This window comes from Rhipicephalus microplus, chromosome 7 (genome assembly GCF_043290135.1).
Source record: "Rhipicephalus microplus isolate Deutch F79 chromosome 7, USDA_Rmic, whole genome shotgun sequence".
NCBI classification, from domain to species: Eukaryota; Metazoa; Arthropoda; class Arachnida; order Ixodida; family Ixodidae; genus Rhipicephalus; species Rhipicephalus microplus.
In genome coordinates, this window is record NC_134706.1 from 121,827,985 (window position 1) to 121,846,794 (window position 18,810).

Genomic DNA, 18,810 nt, shown 5'->3' on the forward strand with positions numbered 1-18,810 from the left:
TCAGAGGAAAGATGTCTATTTCTTCTCACTGTTCTCTTGTTTCTTTTTTTTTACTGCTTTGGGCCATCTGCGAAGCCAAAAGTGCCCCTTGAGCCCAAGGGCTTCGATCTGTCACCCGAGACACCACCATTATCATTGACGTAGGGTGGGATGGCACAGTGGTTAATCCGCTCTTCCTCCCACCTCGCCCAAAAGAAACTGGTGGACCTTTATTAAAATTTATTCCTTCATTCTTTGTGCCGCATACTTTTTACCTGTTTCTCTCCGCATGTCTAAAAGGGTGCATGAAAATGCGACATTTCTTTGCGAGCTGCAGGCACTATCAGCACCTATATATATATATATATATATATATATATAGTGTGAGATAAATATTGGCATAATCCCGTCGCGAACGTCGTCAATAATTTCTACCAGACCTATCAAGAATCAAACCCCAACCTGCTGCGTATTACTCGAGTATTCTACCACAGAGCGATGCCAGGTCTCGGAACTACATTTCCAATAGACCGTAATGTTCGTGAGGGGGAGGAAGAGCAATAAAAAACTTTATTCTATGAACAGCTGCGTAGGGAAGATAATGGAACGGATGATACTAGGCCGCCTGGAGTGGTATCTTGAATACTACAAGATTTATCCGAATTCCATGGCTGGTTTCCGATGCGACCGCTCTTCCTTTGACAATGTCGTTGATCTAGTTTCGTACGTTCAGCACGAGAGATGCTGTAAGCGACTATCTACAGCTTTGTTTCTAGATGTGAAAGCCACGTATGATAATCCTCGTATGAAGCCATTTTGGGTGCTTTTGCTGTGGTTGGCCTTGGTGGTCGAGTCTTTCGGTGGATTATGAGTTACCTGGCTGCAAGACCGTTCATTGTGCTAACAGAAGATGGCCCAACTACGCGACACTATACTTCCAAGGGAGTTCCTCAAGGCGGAGTTCTTAGCCCATTGCTATTCAATCTTGCACGAATTGGCCTTGCTGAATACTTGCCAAGTACCATTAAAATCTCAATATACGGAGACGACATCTGTGTCTGAACATCGGCAGTCACACTACCTCAGATACGTTCCCAGCTTCAAATAACAGCAACTATGATTGCCAACTACTTGTTAAAACAAGGTATCAGCATACACCAGAAAAATGCGTGCTTGTGGCCTTCACTCGCAAACCAATGACCCCTTATGTCATCTCAATCTGCGGACGACCAATTTCTTACGTCCGAACCCACCAGTTCCTGGGCATCATTATTGATAGGGACCTCTGTAGGAGTACGCATGTGGCCTATATGTGACCGCATGTGGCCTATATGTGACCGCTATTTCCCAATTGTTCAAGTTTCTGGCAGGAAAGACGTGGGGAATGTCTGTAGACGCAATGATGGAACTCTACAGAGTCCTGTTTCTCGGTTTCCTGAGATATAGCTTGCCCGTGCATAGCAATACCTGCAATACCTGCAAGACCAATGTTCGTGTTCTACAGGCAGTACAAGCCCAATCCCTGAGAGTGTGCCTCGGTCTGCCCAGATGTACGTCAACAGAGGCAACAATTGCAACCGTTTGTGACTATTCGATACAAACTCACATTGTTGTAGAAGTCCTGAGAACGCACATCAGGCACTTCGCACGTGCTCCCTATCATCACCTTGCACTTTTGCCTTCAGAGAGGCGCCAAGCATCGTTCGCTAAAATGATTGTGAAGTACAACGAGAAACTTCCCTCGGGCTTCACTCCTGCATCTAAACCATCGATACCCCCTTGGTGTCTTATTCGACCCACAGTGCACCTTAGTGTACCGGGGATTCGGAGGAAATCTGAGCTTTCATTTCCCGTGCTGAAACAGCTGTCTCTCCTTCTTTTACACGAGAAGTATTTAAACAGTGTACAAATATATACCTATGACTCTACGAGCCGCCAGTGTTCATCAGGTGCAGTAGTTATCCCAGCAAGAGGTGTTACCATCAGCTTTAGGGCTGACCATTCCACGGCATCTACAGCAGCGTAAGTAGTTGCTTTGCGCGCTGCACTTTGTGTGGTCAATCGGGAACCACCACAACAATGGCCGATTTTCAGTGACTCAAAGGCTGCCCTACAATCACTGCTCTCAGCACTGCGTCACGGGCCGTACAAACATCTTGTTTTCGAAATTCAATGCCTTGTCCACATTTCACACTAGAAAGGGCATCATGTGACGTTGCTGTGGCTGCCAAGTCACTGCGGCGTAATGTGAACGAACATGCCGATACTGCCGCACGGGCAGCTCTTGAAGGAACACGAGAAGAATCCATATCACTTTGGCGGACCGATGCAGCCAGTAATCTTCGACGACTTGCGCGTGAAGTCACGTTTTCACTATGGTTCCCACCAAGCAACGAGGCGAATCGTCAACTCCACCTGTCCTCTTTGATGGCTCTCCACATGCCCACTGGGGTCGACCGAAGAGAAGTCAGCCTTCTTCATCGCTTATGACAGGGAGCGGCATTTACAAAATCTTATTCCTTAGTCATAAGAATGGCCGACAACGCTCTCTGCGATGCCTGCCATTGCGAAGAGACGCTACACCGCATTTTGTGCGACGGTCCATTGTATGACATCCAGAGACAGTCACTGGCATTCGTTCTTGCGCGCATCGAGAACAGCCAAATGTCTGTGGACACTATTTTGTCCAGTGCCCGAGAGAAGACATTGCAACAGAAGGCGACAAAAGCTGTGTTGAAATTCCTACGTGCCACGTACTTGAACAAGCGGCTGTAACAATAATGTCACACACCGCAAAAGAGAAGACTGGACAATAACTGAGTGTGCGCGCATGTGCTGCCGAATGTGCTGTGTTTATCTCTCTTCTCTTTCTGCTCGCTATCTTTCATCTCCCTCACCCCCTCCCGTGCGCAGGGTAGCAAACCAGCTGCATATAGGCTGGTCAACCTCCCTGCCATTATTTTCCACCTACCTTTCTTCCTTTTCTTTATTCTATGAATCTGGTGGCCTCGGTGGTGCGGATTCCACGCCTAGGTGTCAGCCAGGAGCCCTTGGGCCCTGGTGGCGTCCTTGGCCCTTTGAATTGCCAAGAGGTATTCCTCTGGATCTGAGCTCAGAAGCACATTCTCCCACTGCTCATCATTATCGATTGTGCGACCCTGTCGGATCGCCTTTGGCCAGGCCTACAGGATGTGAGGTTATTCCGCCCTTTCCTTAGATAGTTTGCACCAGTAGGTGTATTGATCTGTTTAATTGTGGCCATAGGCCACTGGGTTCGGTTACGTGTTTGTTTGAAGGAGGTGCCTGGCCATTACTTACTGCTTGCTAAGGGTGTGGTGCGCGGAAGAATAGCGGGCTGTTTCCAATCAGTAATGGTCTGTGATTTCCTAGTAGGCAACGATGCGATCTGCTCTCCAGCCTAGTGGGGGCCTCTCGGTGGCACGGCTTGTAAATTCTCGAGCCACGGTGTGAGCCGCCCGTTTACAAGATCAGAGGAGTGTGCAGGCGCCAAAACAATTTGGACTATTCTATGGTCTCAAACGTTAACCAGTGTAAGGCCGCGTTCACACTGAGCATTCCGGCCGCCGAAAGTGCTGCGAATCCGGTTCGGCGGCGGCGAGATCCGCCGGAAGGGCCCTCTCCGCGCCGATCGCTCTCGGACCGATTTTTGCGGCGTCTGCCGCCGAATCGGTCACCGCGGACCAATAGGAGCGCTAGTCAAGGAATTTCGAAAAATGGCGGCCAAGCCCTACTCACTTGTTATGCCGCAGTGCACGTAACTGAATGTTGAAACCCACGGAAGTTTAACCTACTCTGTGCCTACTTCGCGTCCGTATTTCTTGGAAGAGGTGACCGAGCTTGCTGTTGGCGTGACAGAGCTTGTTGCGGTCTTGCAGAGCAAAACGAACCCACCAATGCCGCTGGCGTCGGTGGTTTTTCAGCTCTTCGTGCATAACAAAACAGCCACATGCCAGCAAAGTAAACAGTACTGTCTTTTCTTGCTTCTTGCGTACGAGAATCGTCGAAGTATACACCACCGGATATCGTAGTAGCGTTTGCGAGCCGCGACAACAACCGGGTGACAGCGCATCCATCCCGCGTTCGCCCCGTAGTAGATGGCATATTCGGCGGCGCGGGGCGCGTCCAGTGCGAACGACGCTGCGTTTCGGCGGCAGGGGAATTTCGGTCACTGTAGAAAGCGGATGTTTCAGTGTGAACTAGGCATTATTTGTGCGCCTGGCGAGATTGGCCCTCCAGAGAAATTTCTGACTGCGGCCTAGGAGTCCCTGATTACACTTTATCTTGCTTGGAAGCGATGACCAATGTGATAGCCGATTCTACCACAGCTTCCACACTGCTGGTTCGAATAGAGCTAGCTGCTAGCCTTTAGGGCACTGTTGCTGCCTGAACGTCAGCTGTGTTTACAGTGCTGGCTATTCAATTCTATATTCATTACATACGTACTGCTCTCATACAGTGGTCACGTCGGGTTAACGTCAATTGTAGTTAGGTGCTATGTAGTGGACTTGATATATGTAGCAGTGTCCATAGCTACCATGCTCGCGAGCATCAACACTTTACATCAGCTTACCGCATATAGAGTGGCCATTGGCATCGTTATGAAACTGTAACAACTCGATATAAAAAAACATCTGCGGCTGTTTTACATATGTCTCTGCGTCTATCTGTACATATCCTTAGTGCCACTTCGTAACATTTCCCTCAATAAAAACTTTACATCACAGTCGCCTTCCATCCGCATGATTCGCATAACACAGGTTGCCAAGGTACGTGCTATCTGTCGAATTTTTCCCTTTGTACATTTTAATAAAATATTCTTTGAGAGTGAGCACCTGTTTTGTGCATTCTCCGCTCTATCGCGTCCTCTGGAGGGTTGTAATGTTCATCAAAAAGTAATAACATCAAGTGCAAATATCATATCAGTATAGCTTTTTCAGTGGTCGCCGAATGACTTGTTTCACACGAACTTTTCATCCTGCCAGGCTAATCAAAAAAAAAACAGCAAAAGTTCTTTGTGCTGCAATGTATCGCTGATGATGATAGCTTTTCACTGCACTTTTGTTCTGATTATTGAAGTTTAACCCTGGCTAAGTACTATAAAACCCACGAACAAAAAAACTGCTCCACACGCTTGCCACATGAATGTAGAGGTGTGCCGAGATTAGTTCGTTCCGATTGACAAGGATTACAAGAAATGATAACTGCACAACGCCATAAACAAGGGTTATGTGCTCGCGCCGACGTTTCGACTAGTGAACATTTTCCTACAAAGCAGCAACTGAATTTCTTAGCGCTACTCTGCATATGCTTCGTACCCTTTCTTCCAATCTAAACAAAGAAAGAGAAAAGGGCAATAGTAGAAGTGGTGGCATGGTTGGCAGAGAGGCAACCATGGTGAATAGGCTGATTGAAAAGGGAAGACATAATCCGTCAATAAAAAGAAAAAGCGAAATTTGGTAGGAGGGTTGGTTAGACTTTCGCTGAATGGTGGTTTCGAAAGGAAGTACTGCATAAAAAGGATACGCTTCCAATTTTAGGAGGGCTTAACTCTCACGGGGTTTTGTAGTTTATGTACCACATCAGATAGATGTGATAGCCCCACTAAAAACCCTCATACCGACTGGGTGGAGTGTGTAGAATTTGGGAATGAGGTATCAAGACGTATATGTCCTGTCTGTCGGGGATTGAAATTTTGACTAATGCATGTAAAGTTTGACATCGATGAAGTTCTCAGCCGCTTCATTAAAATGCTGTGCTAGTGCTTCCGGTTATTGTTTTGTTGCTAAAGCGTCATGCCGGTTTAATTTACCTTAAAAAGCTGTGTAAAATAGCTTAATTCTGAGGCATCACTTGAGAGTCAAGCTTTACTTATAGAAATATCTAGCCTACAATTGTCAGGTGGTGCTTCCTCCTACTACCATATTTCGGCAAAACATTCCCCAGCCCTAACCCTCCCACTTTTTGCGTAGTCTTTCCATTCACAGAATAGCCTATTTAATTAACCCATACAATTTATACTGGTTGCGCATCACTCGCCCACATGCCGCTTTCGCAACTTCCCAGCCTTTGTTAAGATTGGAAGATAAAGAAAAAAGCATATATAATATTTTAACTACACTATATTGGCGTCGCCATCTTGGACTGAAAAGTCGATTTTTCTTCTTTCTGTTTAATGATACGTGAATCAATAAGGTCATGAAACTTGCATACACCCAATTTTGTGCGTGCGCGCCTACTGTAACACCGGTAATATGGTTGTTGAAAGGGCAAAACGCAAAGTTAAATAGCCCAGTATAATGGCACCGAGACCTTCCGTAAACCTTGGGGCTACTGTATATAACCATAGCCCTAAGGAATTTGTTCCAATCTGTAAAAAGACAAGTCCACTTCTCGAAACGTCACCTTAAGCACACAAACCCTGTTTTGGGCTTTTTCCCAGGGCAAGCGCCCTTCTTCCTTTTCCTGTGGTTGTAAGAAGGGAGTGTGACTTACGGCCTAGGTTATAAAGGAATCCGGAATTGAGATTTGGAAGGACATCCAGGGCTACCCTGAACATTGACATCTCGGGATTGCGCTGAACGTTCGTGTCCATGCCGAAAGCCGCCTTGCCGATCACGTCGAAGGTGAAACGCTCGCACAGGCTGTTGATATCCACCTCGACGCCGCTGTCGGCATGCTCCCCCAGGATATCTATGAACTGCTGCTCGGCGTGCAGCAGAGAAGGCATCACCTGTCGTGGTAGTAAACGTCCATCAGCATTTGTAATGGCAACACGAGCAGGCTGACAGCCCCACGTCTGCACTATTCCTTTCATCATCCATCCATCTTACACGAAGGCGCGTTATGTCATAAGACTGTCAAGTGTGCTCGTTTTGCCATCAGATCTGTGCCATACTTCATGAATACATTTTACTCGAGATCGTTTTTGAAAAATACTTCACTCTTCACAAAACTTCCCGCTTCTTGACGCGTTTGTGCTCCCATATTCCTGCCCACTTTTTCTTGCCTCTCTCCTATGAATAGGCTATAGATCGGCCCATTGGCTGAACCGCAGTACAATTTATCGGGGCCACGTTGGTATGTCAGCCAAGTGGGCCACTTGATCTGGCGAGCGGTGGCGATTTCGTCAAGGTTACGTAATATACTAAGCTTGCATGGCAAGCTTCTTGGTATCTCATGTAGTGTTTGCCCTGTCGCGGATGTGCTATACCTCGGATATTATTTAGTAGAAGAGGGGCACCTTTGATAAAAATTTCAAAGGTTAAATGACTGATACCGTATAACTCGTGCAAGAGCACCAGTTTTTTATTTCCTTCAATTTTATTGGGGTGCGGCCCCTCCAGGAAAGGGTGAAAGTTTAGTTCAGTGTTCGTTCCGCATATGAAAACACCTATTTAATCCTGCATTATAGACCTAAGCACGGAATATCTGGCGTCTCGCTGCAGACATTTTCGCTAGATGTCTTCGTCGGTACGGCTGCTCGAGTTATCCGCACATTCATATAACCAGTCGGCATCAGCGTCATGTACGGCATTAGAAATTCCAGAGACATCAAAACTCTTCACAAGTGCGCTGTACGTGACGACGCAGCAGTTTGGTCGCGTGCTTTTTTTTCTTCAAAATTTCCACTGCCAGGTTAGGGGCAATGACCGTAAAAGAGCGCCGCCTATAATCAGGTGCATATGGTATTCGCAAAATCACCTAGGCTAGCTTGCTCGCCCAAGACGAACGAAAAGATGGTTAATTAGAGCGAAAGCTCGTGGGAACCACGTGACCACATGTTGATAATGCCACGTGCGCCACGATAAAGCCATAGGCGGTCACATGAAAATTTCCACACCTCCCCAAAGGAAATCGTGAGGAAATACGAATGCATTTCTTGCGCCGAGAGAGGGCACCGTGGCCGCCAGACATTCGCCTTTCCCGACTTCTGCCATCGCCTTAATGCCTAGTTCACACTGAAACATCCGCTTTCTACCGCGACCGAAATTCCCCTGCCGCCGAAACACGGCGTCGTTCGCACTGGACGCGCCCCGCGCCGCCGATTATGCCATCTACTACGGGGCGAACGTGGGATGGATGCGCTGTCACCCGGTTGTTGTCGCGGCTCGCAAACGCTACTACGCTATCCAGTGGTGTATACTTCGACAATTCTCGTACGCAAGAAGCAAGAAAAGACAGTACTGCTTACTTTGCTGGCAAGTGGCTGTCTTGTAATGCACGAAGAGCAGAAAAACCACCGACGCCAGCGGCGTTGGTGGGTTCGTTTTGCTCTGCAAGACCGCAACAAGCTTGGTCACGCCAACAGCAAGCTCGGTCACCTCTTTCACGAAATACGGAGGCGAAGTAGGCACAGAGTAGGTTAAACTCCCGTTGGTTTCAACATTCAGTTACGTGCACTGCAGCATAACGAGTGAGTAGGGCTTGGCCGCCATTTTTCAAAATTCCTTGACTAGCGCTCCTATTGGTCCGCGGTGACCGATTCGGCGGCAGACGCCGCGAAAATCGGTCCGAGAGCGATCGGCGCGGAGAAGGCCCTTTCGGCGGATCTCGCCGCCGCCGAACCGGATTCGGAGCACTTTCGGCAGCCGGAATGCTCAGTGTGAACGCGGCCTAAGAGGGGCCCAGCCAGAGAACGGTCGAGAGGGGGGAGTGAGCAGATGGGAGAGTGGGGTGCCAGCGCTCTCGGCGCAACGTTGGCAATTCGCAACGACGTCTCGAGCTCACTTTTTTTTATGTTCTTAAGAGGCATCCAGCGAGAGAATGGTGGGTGGTGGTGGTAATGGTTAGAAGAGGAAAAGGGCACCTTATTTCTGCAGCCCGGTCAGGAGCACAGGAGAGTGTACGGGAGAGTGGGGCGCCGTGAGGAAAGAGTGAATGGCGAGAGAAGGAGCGGCAAAGCACTCCACCTATCATCTCCTACACTCACTCGCAACACATGCTCCGATTGCTAGGAGTGAGAATACGCGCGCGCACCCGCAGCTGTTGCTATGGGAGAGAGAGTGAGAGCGGAGAGATAACATCTGCCGGCATAAGAAAGGGTTCTTCCTCCATGCCTGCCGGCACGCGGCGGCTGCTGCGGACGCGCCGTAATGCGGACTGGCAAAACAGGTGATGGGCGTTGATGTGTCGGGGCTGCTCTTGGGGGCCGTGAGCGGTGTTTTTTATGAATCATGCGCTTGAACGTTTCACGTAATTCTTTCCTAAAATGCTCGGGTTTTCTGAGTTCTAAACCGGTGGCTCACGCCATAGAGTTTCCTACAACATTTATTAAAGGGCACTCTAGCGCTGTGATTGTTGAGTCATCATGGAAATGATGGGTATTAGTCTTTGACTTTGGGTATTATACTAGCCTAGTTTTTTTTATTTTCGGGCTCGGAGTGTCCGTTCCGGGCTACTCGTCTCTTGTGTTTCATCTTTTTTTTTGCGCTCTACTTTCTATTTTTAGTGTGACCGCACTTTTGGCTTTATTCATGGTACTTTTTTATTTTTGTTTCGAATTTTGGAACTGACCACTGGGAACTACGTGAGCCGATTTCAATTCCTGAGCCTAAAAAAAGAAATTGGCAGATCCAACGTATAGTAGGAATCGATGATACGCGAAGCACGAATGAGAACTGTTGATATGTCCCTTTATAATCGAGAACGTTATGAGATGGAGGTAAATGATGTCGTACATGACTTCCAAGTCATGATTATCATGTTTCGAAGTGTCGTTTACCTTCGTCATCTATTGACGTCAAGTGATACAATATTTAGTATATGCGGAGCAAGAGAAACATTCTCGAGCTCATTATGAGTGTGGTATATTGTCATGTTCTTACATGACACGCGTGTCAGGGTTATCATGTTTGCACCAGTCATATACTTCATCAGCCAATGACGTCACGTAACACCAAATTATGTGTATGTCGATCTAGCAAAATGGCAGTGAGCGCATCATGAAGGGCCCAATATACTCCAATGTACCGTTGACGCGCGCGAACGCTGGGCACAGCGACGCTCTATAGTCTATAGCGAGCACTCTATAGTCTGACGCCAGGTGCGACCAGCGTCCGTCGGCACGGGAGCAACTCAGCCGTTGTTACTAACACAGTGGAACTGCAGAGGTCTCAAGAACCACAAGAAGCGGGCTCATTTCCGCCTCTATCTTGAGACCTTTGAGTTCCTTGTTGCCGTGGTTGCCCTTCAGGAACCCGGCTCGGACGTCAAACTCACAAATTACACTACATTTCAACACAACCCGGAGACATGTATACTTGTTCACAAGCAATATACCGCCCAGGAAGTCACACTCCCCACAACACTGCCTTTCCCATACACAATGGTGTCGGTGCTGCCTATAAGGCGATCTGACCCACCTGTTCATATTTTAAACATTTACTGTCCCCCAAAGCTTAAGAACGTCGCGTTCAGCGAAACTTTCACACAAGCTATGCAGGTGGCAGGACGGGACCCCCTCCTGATCGTCGGCGACTTCAATGCCCCAAGCAGGTTATGGGGTTACCCACGAGAAGACACGCGTGGAAGGAAGCTTGCGGAACTTCTTTCTACACTTGGACTCACCCTCCACACTGATCCCGCCAGCCCAACACGTGTAGGCAACTCTGTTCAACGAGATACTTGCCCGGACCTCACAATTACACGCAACATACGCCATGCCGACTGGCTGAACACACAGGACACTCTCGGTAGTGATCATTGTGTATTAAACACAACTGTGTACATGCGTCCCTTAAAACGCCCACTTACACAAGCTCGTATCCCAGACTGGACAACTTTCCGCACCACTCTACCTATTGTAGACCCTCTCCAGTCGGGATACGACACCTGGTCTAAATCACTGACGTCTACCCTGAAACAACACGAACAGCTGATACAGCTCACGGAAACTCAAACAGACGTGGACAACCACCTCCTCCATCTTTGGCAGGCCCGCCGCAGCCTCACCAAACGATGGAAAAAACAGAAACATAACAGACGCCTCAAGAAACGCATCCTAGAACTCACGGAGCAAGCTGCGGAATATGCTGTTCAGCTAGCCGACACTAACTGGGTGGACAGGTGCAACACGGCTGCACGCCAGATGTCTGGTCGCAACACGTGGCGCCTGTTTCGCGCTCTCATCGATCCAACACAAACACGCACGGAAACTCAACGTCACTTACATAAGGTCGTGCACAACTTTACAGGAACGACAACACAGCTGGCAAACACGCTCAGGGACCGATACCTGTGCACCACCAAGGACCCCCGGACGGCCGCATACTCCTACGCAGGCAAAAAGAACACGCAGTTGGACACCCCGTTCCAGCTCCACGACCTCCAGGCGGCCTTACGCAAGATGAAGCGTGGCACTGCACCGGGGCGTGACCAGGTTACGGTCAAACTGTTGGCCAATCTTCCCGACGCAGCCTACGCCACGCTCCTCAAATACATCAATGGCATTTGGGACGGAGAAACTCCTCTCCCTCTTGAATGGAAATCAGCTCTCGTGACCTTCATCCCGAAGGCAGGTAAACCTATTGACGTGGAGAACCTTCGCCCCATCTCCCTCACGTCTTGTGTCGGCAAGCTGATGGAAACGATGGTGCGCGACAGACTCTCCGAGTTTCTAGAAACACAGCACACTTTTGCGGACACCATGTTTGGATTCCGCCCTCAGAAGTCAGCCCAGGATATACATCTACAGCTCCACCATGACATATTAGATCCTGTTGAATGCCCCCACAATGACAAGGTAGTCCTGGCCTTGGATCTTAAAGGAGCATTCGACAACGTGAAGCATGAGGTAATCCTTGACCACCTCAGTCAGACCAACTGTGGTTATAAAACATTCAATTATGTTAGACAGTTTCTTACAGACCGTCGAGCCTACATACGCATACAAGATGAGGAACATGGGCCTTACGTCATCGGCTCGAGGGGAACTCCTCAAGGCGCGGTCCTCTCTCCCCTCCTATTTAATATAGCCATGCTTCATCTTCCCCCCAAATTGGCTTCTTTACCAGGGATACATCACGCTCTTTACGCGGATGATATCACGATCTGGGCCACGCAAGGTAACCTGGGTCACATGGAGTCATGCCTGCAAGCAGCAGCGACTGTAGTCGACGACTACGCAACCTACTGCGGACTCCTGTGTGCCCCGGCTAAGTCAGAATTTGTGCACGTACGTCCCTCCCCTCAGGACACAACTCAGCTCCATATCAGTCTTCCCTCGGGACCGATCCGTGAGGCCAAGGAGATCCGCGTCCTTGGCCTCTTCATACACCACCAACGCAAGGCCGACACCACAATAGCCAAACTTCGCACGGTGGGAGACCAGGTGGGCCGTATGGTCCGCCGGGTCTCCAACAAGCGGGGCGGATTACGAAGCAGGGATGCAATGCGGCTTGCCCATGCTTTCGTAACGAGTAGAATACTCTACTCGACTCCCTACTTGCACCTACGCAAACACGAGGATGATCAACTCGAGGTCATCCACCGTAAAGTTATCAAGCGGGCTCTCGACCTCCCTATCACCACTTCCAACCAGAGACTTCTGGCCCTAGGCGTGGTGAATACCTACCGGGAACTTCGAGAAGCCCACCTCGTTAACCAATACACGCGCCTTGCACAGACCCATTCCGGTCGCCGCCTCTTGGACCGAATACACATCAAACACGATTACTATATTGAGCAAAGGGTGAGAGTGCCAGAACCTTGGAGACGCGCCCTCCGGGTCCGACCCCTTCCCCGCAACATGTCCAAAGAAAACCACAGTGGTCGCCGCCAGGCGCGCGCGGAAGCGTTGCAGCGACACTTTGGTCAAGAGGAACACGTGTGCTACGTGGACGTTGCCGGCCCGCACCATGGGGGGTGGTATACTGCCGCAGTCATACACAACGCAAACACCGTAAACGGGCTCACTTTCAAAGCCTACAGCGCAACACACGCGGAGGAGGTTGCCATCGCTCTGGCTCTCACCTATCCCTCTTCTAAACATATCATCACCGACTCACGAGGGGCCTGTCGGAACTATCAGCTAGGGTGGGCTTCACCGCTTGCTCAGCGCATACTGGAACCTAGCTGCCGATACGTTAATCCAACTCCGCGAAATCTGGTTTGGGCACCCGGTCACCAAGGACTCAGGGGTAACGAACAGGCCGATCAGGCCGCCCGCGCACTCTCTTCCCGGGCTATCTCCCTGTCTTTGGAAGCCTACTCGCAATCAGACAATTCGGCCCTTTCATTCAAAGATATTACCAATTACTACAAGGAGGAGCACCGGCGCTATCCAGACCCTTGTAAGGGACTGCATCGCGCTGACGAGCGCCTCCTTTTAAAACTGTTTACCAATACTGTACTGTGCCCGGCGGTGCTAAAACATTTCAATTCATCCTTTGATGGCACGTGCCAGTTCTGTGGTGAGGTGGCTGACACCTTTCACATCGTCTGGGCGTGCCAGTCTAATCCATCTATCCCCCCCAATCCCAATCCCACGAGAGAGGACTGGGAGGCGGCCCTGCTCGGCTGTCAAGACCTGAAGGCCCAAGAGGCTCTGGTTCAACGTGCGCGGGCGGCGTTGCTTGCCATTGGAGCCCCGGAATAGGGGTTCCACCTAGTGCTGTGAGGGTAGGAGGCCAATAAGGCCCCAACCCAATTACCTCTCTGTAACCATTTAATCGTTATTAAATGTTTTCACCACCACCACCACCACCGTCGGCACGGCCCGTCGGCAACCGGTGCGGAATGCGACATGCTGCATTTCGTGCCGATGTGTTACCCAGATAACACTGCGTCTCCCACTTTTCGTTACGGAGGGACGCTGGACGCGCTGAAACGCGCATGCGTCAAAGCAATGCAGCGAGGCGCGCGCCGGCGAGTATATGGCAGGCCCAGCGCCTGGCGTGCCAACACCGGCGTGACGCGACGAAATGAACGCCCGCGAGCTCGTGCACTCCTTGACGTCAAAATGTATTGGCGTCTTGACTTTGGCATTTAGTACTGTCCTCACATAACACGCATCTCATGATTATCATGTTTGTGCCAGTGACATACCTTAGTCATCTAATCGCGTCACGTAATACCAAAATTGGTATATGTGAAGCTAGCGAAACGGCCGCGAGCGCATCATTAATATGGCGCGTAGTCATTATGTTACATAACACGCGTGTCGTGATTATCCTGTTTGGATGTGTCATTTACTTATGTCCTTCGTTCGCGTTGCGTAATACCGAATTCGGTATAAGTGAAGCTAGCGAAGCGGCCGCCAGCGCATCATGAGCGTGGCATGTAGTCATGTTGTTACATGACCCGCATCTCATGATTATCATGTTTGCACCAGTCACATACCTTTGTCATTTATTCACGTACTGTAATACCAAATTCGGTATATGTGACGCTAGCGGAACGGTCGCGAACGCTTCACGAGCGTGTCATGTAGTCATGTTGTTACATGACAAGCATGGCATTATTTTCATGTTAGGGCCTGTCGCTTGTGTTCACCACACAATCATGCCATGATAGATAGATAGATAGATAGATAGATAGATAGATAGATAGATAGATAGATAGATAGATAGATAGATAGATAGATAGATAGATAGATAGATAGATAGATAGATAGATAGATAGATAGATAGATAGACAGATAGATAGATAGATAGATAGATAGATAGATAGATAGATAGATAGATAGATAGATAGATAGATAGATAGATAGATAGATAGATAGATAGATAGATAGATAGATAGATAGATAGATAGATAGATAGATAGATAGATAGATAGATAATTTCGTCTTGCGGCAAAGCGGCTCCGGGCTTCACGGCACCAAAAAGAACCGAGAGAACATAGATAAGAAAACTCTTTGTACTACCCATCATTTTTTTATTTCCGGTGGCAGCGGCTGCATTTTCGAAGCAGGAAAAAATGCTGTAGGCCCGTGTGCTCAGATTTGGGTGCACGTTGAAGAACCCCAGGTGGTGAAAATTTCTGTAGCTCTCAACTACGGCGTCTCTCTTAATCATGTGGTGGTTTTGGGCGTCACTAGCTGCGCTTTCGTATTGTTATTTATCAGTGGTCATTCCTTGTCATTTTCGAAATGATTGAAAGACCACTAGAAGCAAAATTGCAAAGGAAAAATACCACCCGATGGGAAGTTTTCCACTTTGTAGTTGCAGTACAACGAATTCTCTTGAGACACTAACTCCCCTCAGCCAGCGCCAACCGACCACGCCCTTCGCACTGGGGCATCAGAAGATATCCCTTTGTTAGTTGTGCTCCGTTCTAGTACCTCAAGGCTGGCCAAATTTAAACGTCAATGGAAGGGTGCTGTTGCCATTCGTTTTGTTAAAGTGCATATGTCGCTTCAAAAAAGGCAGTAGAACATGTGGCATTAAGAGGCAATCGATAGTGTGGCTAGGAAAATGGCTGTAAAAGGGGATGAAAATGCGAACATAAAATAACACGATAAACACCTTCGCTAGCGTTCCACCTTCACAAAGGGGAGGAACTGATGGTCATTTTTTAAGTGAACAACACTCGTGAATAGTTAGACCAATATAATGCACCTTGAATCGTGGTAAATGGTCGCACCTAATTTATCTTTCTAACACACGTATGAGGCCTGCTAACATTTACCTGGTTTCGTCTTTGAAGTTTAGCTATATTCATTTGACTAGACTGTCCATATGTCTTCTGAAAATGTTATGGAGAAAAGCATGCTCATTCCAATCACGTACCGCTTTCAGCTTTGAAGGGGTGAAGAAGCGCATCATGCAGGCTCTGGTTGACTTCCAGACGGCACCTTTGGACAAGACGACATACTTCTTGAACAATGGGTCCATTTCGTAGACGTGCATTGTGCGCTGTGAGAGAGGCTAAAAGTGTAAAAGCTCGAACCGGGCACACCTTCATTACGCGATCGGTGAAATAGTTTATTTCTCATTCTTTTCAATGAGCAGACAAACAATGTTTTCTGCGGTTCTTTTGCCACATTAATCGATCTTGTCTTGTCCTTTCCCGCCTACATCTCAGCTTGCGAGTTCTTTTTTTTCAATTTTACATTTGCACACGTTTTTCCGTATGTTGATAGCCCATGGCAATGACTGGATATTCAGAGATTCAGAACCACCAAATGTTGGTTGGTGTTATTGAAATGGCGTTCAGTCTAATATTTTCCCCACTAAAACACCACTGTGCATAGGCTGGTGGAGGCATTGGAAGTTTAATTTTTTAGTGATGACCATTACAGAGGATATTTTGTGAGGAAGATATTTATCAAAGGTAAAAATCCTCGCGGTGTAAATATTTAGGGTGTCTCAAGTTTTACACAGTAAAATTTTAAAAAGGTGGGACTGCCATTACGCGAAGGAAATTTGGTGTATATTGTTCCTAATAAACTTCAGCAGCCATTACTAACATTTTGATGAGGTTAGTCAGTCATTTATTGTTCATCATATATGTATATATATATATATATATATATATATATATATATATATATATATATATATATATATATATATATATATATATATATATATAAGGAAGAAAGAAATGTATACTTAAGGGCTCTTTTTTCCGTGTTATGACACAATATTATAGTTGAGATCTAACAGAAAATAATTTCAAGGAAAGCATTGGAGAAGTTATTAGACCGAATGGTGACGTAAATGTGAACAAAGAAAAGTGGGTGAAAGGATAACTTGCCGTGGGCGGGAACCGAGCCTGCAACCTTCGAATAACGAGTACGATGCTCTACCAACTGAGCTACCATGGCGGCCATCCCCTACCCACTTTATTGAGTATATATTGTGCGTGTGTTTGTATGTCTACGTGTATAGTATATATGCAAGCAAAATCGAGAAATTTCGGAAATGGGGGTTGAAGCCTCCTCCCCAAACATGGCGTATGCCAAGCATCGATTGAAGACTAACTGAGCTAACGTGTACAAAAGCTGGAAAACAAAGTGTTGCTCTCACCAACAACACGATGCGCACTTACACCACGACCCTGAAAGTTGCTCGAGTTCTTGATGAATATGTCGTGTATCATGTCCAGGTCTTTCACCACAACCATTGGCGTGTCCCCGATGAAGAACCTGCAAGAGATTTTGTGTTTTATCGTATACCCGTCATGAACGAATGCACTGAACAATGTAACGAGTGGTCTTGAGTGTCAACTCAAAAGAATTGGAGAGATGATGCAGGGGCAAAAAGTAAAATAAAGATAAACTGAAAAGTGAAGTATTGCACTCGCCCTTTATATTCCACTGGAAAACGAAGCTCATGTGCCATTACTGAGAAATATATTATAGAGAACTTGCAGATTTTTCTCTGAATAATGAGAATGCCCACTTATGAAGCAAAATTACTTGTCACTGGGCCCTGTAACAGGTGTCGCTAAATTTTCATCACTCTCTATGCAGAAATTGACATATGAACTTAAAACAAGCTTGTGCAATAACGTCACTTGCCATCAGAAAATAGCCTTTCACGAGATGCGCAGTATTGTAACAGACTGAAGACTAAGCAACATATTCTTACGCGTGTCCTTGTTTTTTTTTTTTTTGAAATATTCGAAGTTCGTCACCTAAAACAAGTTGCGATCAACAAAGACGCACCGCATTTATTAGAAGCCGCTCTCGGACGTTATGGTCGGTATTTTCTTCAATTAGGCTACACAACCGCTTCAATCAAATATCAGCTGTCCTATTCCGACCTTTGTGTGTTCCCCTGGGATCAGGCACAAATATATGTTGAGGTGGACATGCATAAGGTGCCGAGATGAGGAAGTTTCACCTGAGGAGGGAATTATCCATGACTGAAGTTCATGCTCGTGACTCTATTTGCATTGTGAATGTTTGTATTTTGCTGCACACACACACACACACTTGCGCAGTATAGAGCTTAATTTCTACCATTGTGTCAACCACATTCTCCATGGTCCAGATCAAATGGCATTGCTACTCAAGTTTTCACTAAATCAGTGACATGTTTTTATGTTTTCTCACGGGGTCCATGTAGAATCCAGATTGTGGTTTTTTAATTCTGTAAGCATATCACCAAAACTGACGGATTGTTAAAAGAAACTTTTGTGCAGAAAACACTCAATATATTTTATCTAACTCGTAGTCATGTTTATTTTTCTTTCAGGGTAACCTGTTTTACAAGGTTCTTTTTTATATAAACATGAAGGGGACTCTGCCATGCAATAATCCTCCAATTACTTGAATATACCTGGTTGCTAAACAATCTCGCTTTTATAAAAAGCTCAAAACAAATATAATACGTTTACTTTACCCGAAAACGTCTCCGTATTCCTTGAGCCATTGGTCCAGACGTTCAAGAACTGTCTGCAATAGAAAGATTGCAATACGTGCAGCTACATATTGTGTAAATGAGAGAGTCATGATTGCAAACGCCCCAAACCTAGAAGCATTTTCTTTTGAGGATTGTGGCTTGCTTACGTGCTCAAATCTCAATCAATGGGAACATTACACAGCTTAGGTTGAAAGGTATATTCACTTGTTTGGGTAAACTGGCTAAGTATGATACCATACTTAACGGTATTTACTACTGTGGCTCATTAAATACTTCAGGATATGCGACACTACAGTCTGTAGTACGCAATCCAAATTCATAGATACTAACTAGCCGTTCTTATAACACTGCAAATACAGGATATTTACATACATGTGCAGCCTAGTAGCTAGTGAACAGCAAAGTATTGTCCTTAAACACGCATACTTTCACTTTAAGCAATTCTCAAAATGTTTAAAGCCAATTAGGTGATAAAAATTATTTTTTACCGACTGACAGG

The 18,810-nt window shown here is 47.0% G+C and overlaps 1 protein-coding gene across 1 annotated transcript in view; it reads right to left on the bottom strand.

The window, feature by feature from the left end:
* The window catches only part of LOC119180014 (cytochrome P450 6A1), a 58,933-nt gene extending 41,124 nt beyond the window's left edge, over positions 1-17,809 (bottom strand). Inside the window, exons 1-4 of the mRNA XM_075870098.1 lie at positions 17,790-17,809; positions 16,993-17,089; positions 15,729-15,854; positions 6,493-6,730 (exon numbers count right to left, since the gene is read on the bottom strand). Of these exons, the coding sequence (XP_075726213.1) occupies positions 6,493-6,730; positions 15,729-15,854; positions 16,993-17,089; positions 17,790-17,809 (481 nt within the window). The remainder of the gene's footprint in view (positions 1-6,492; positions 6,731-15,728; positions 15,855-16,992; positions 17,090-17,789) is intronic.
* Positions 17,810-18,810: the final 1,001 nt, after the last annotated feature.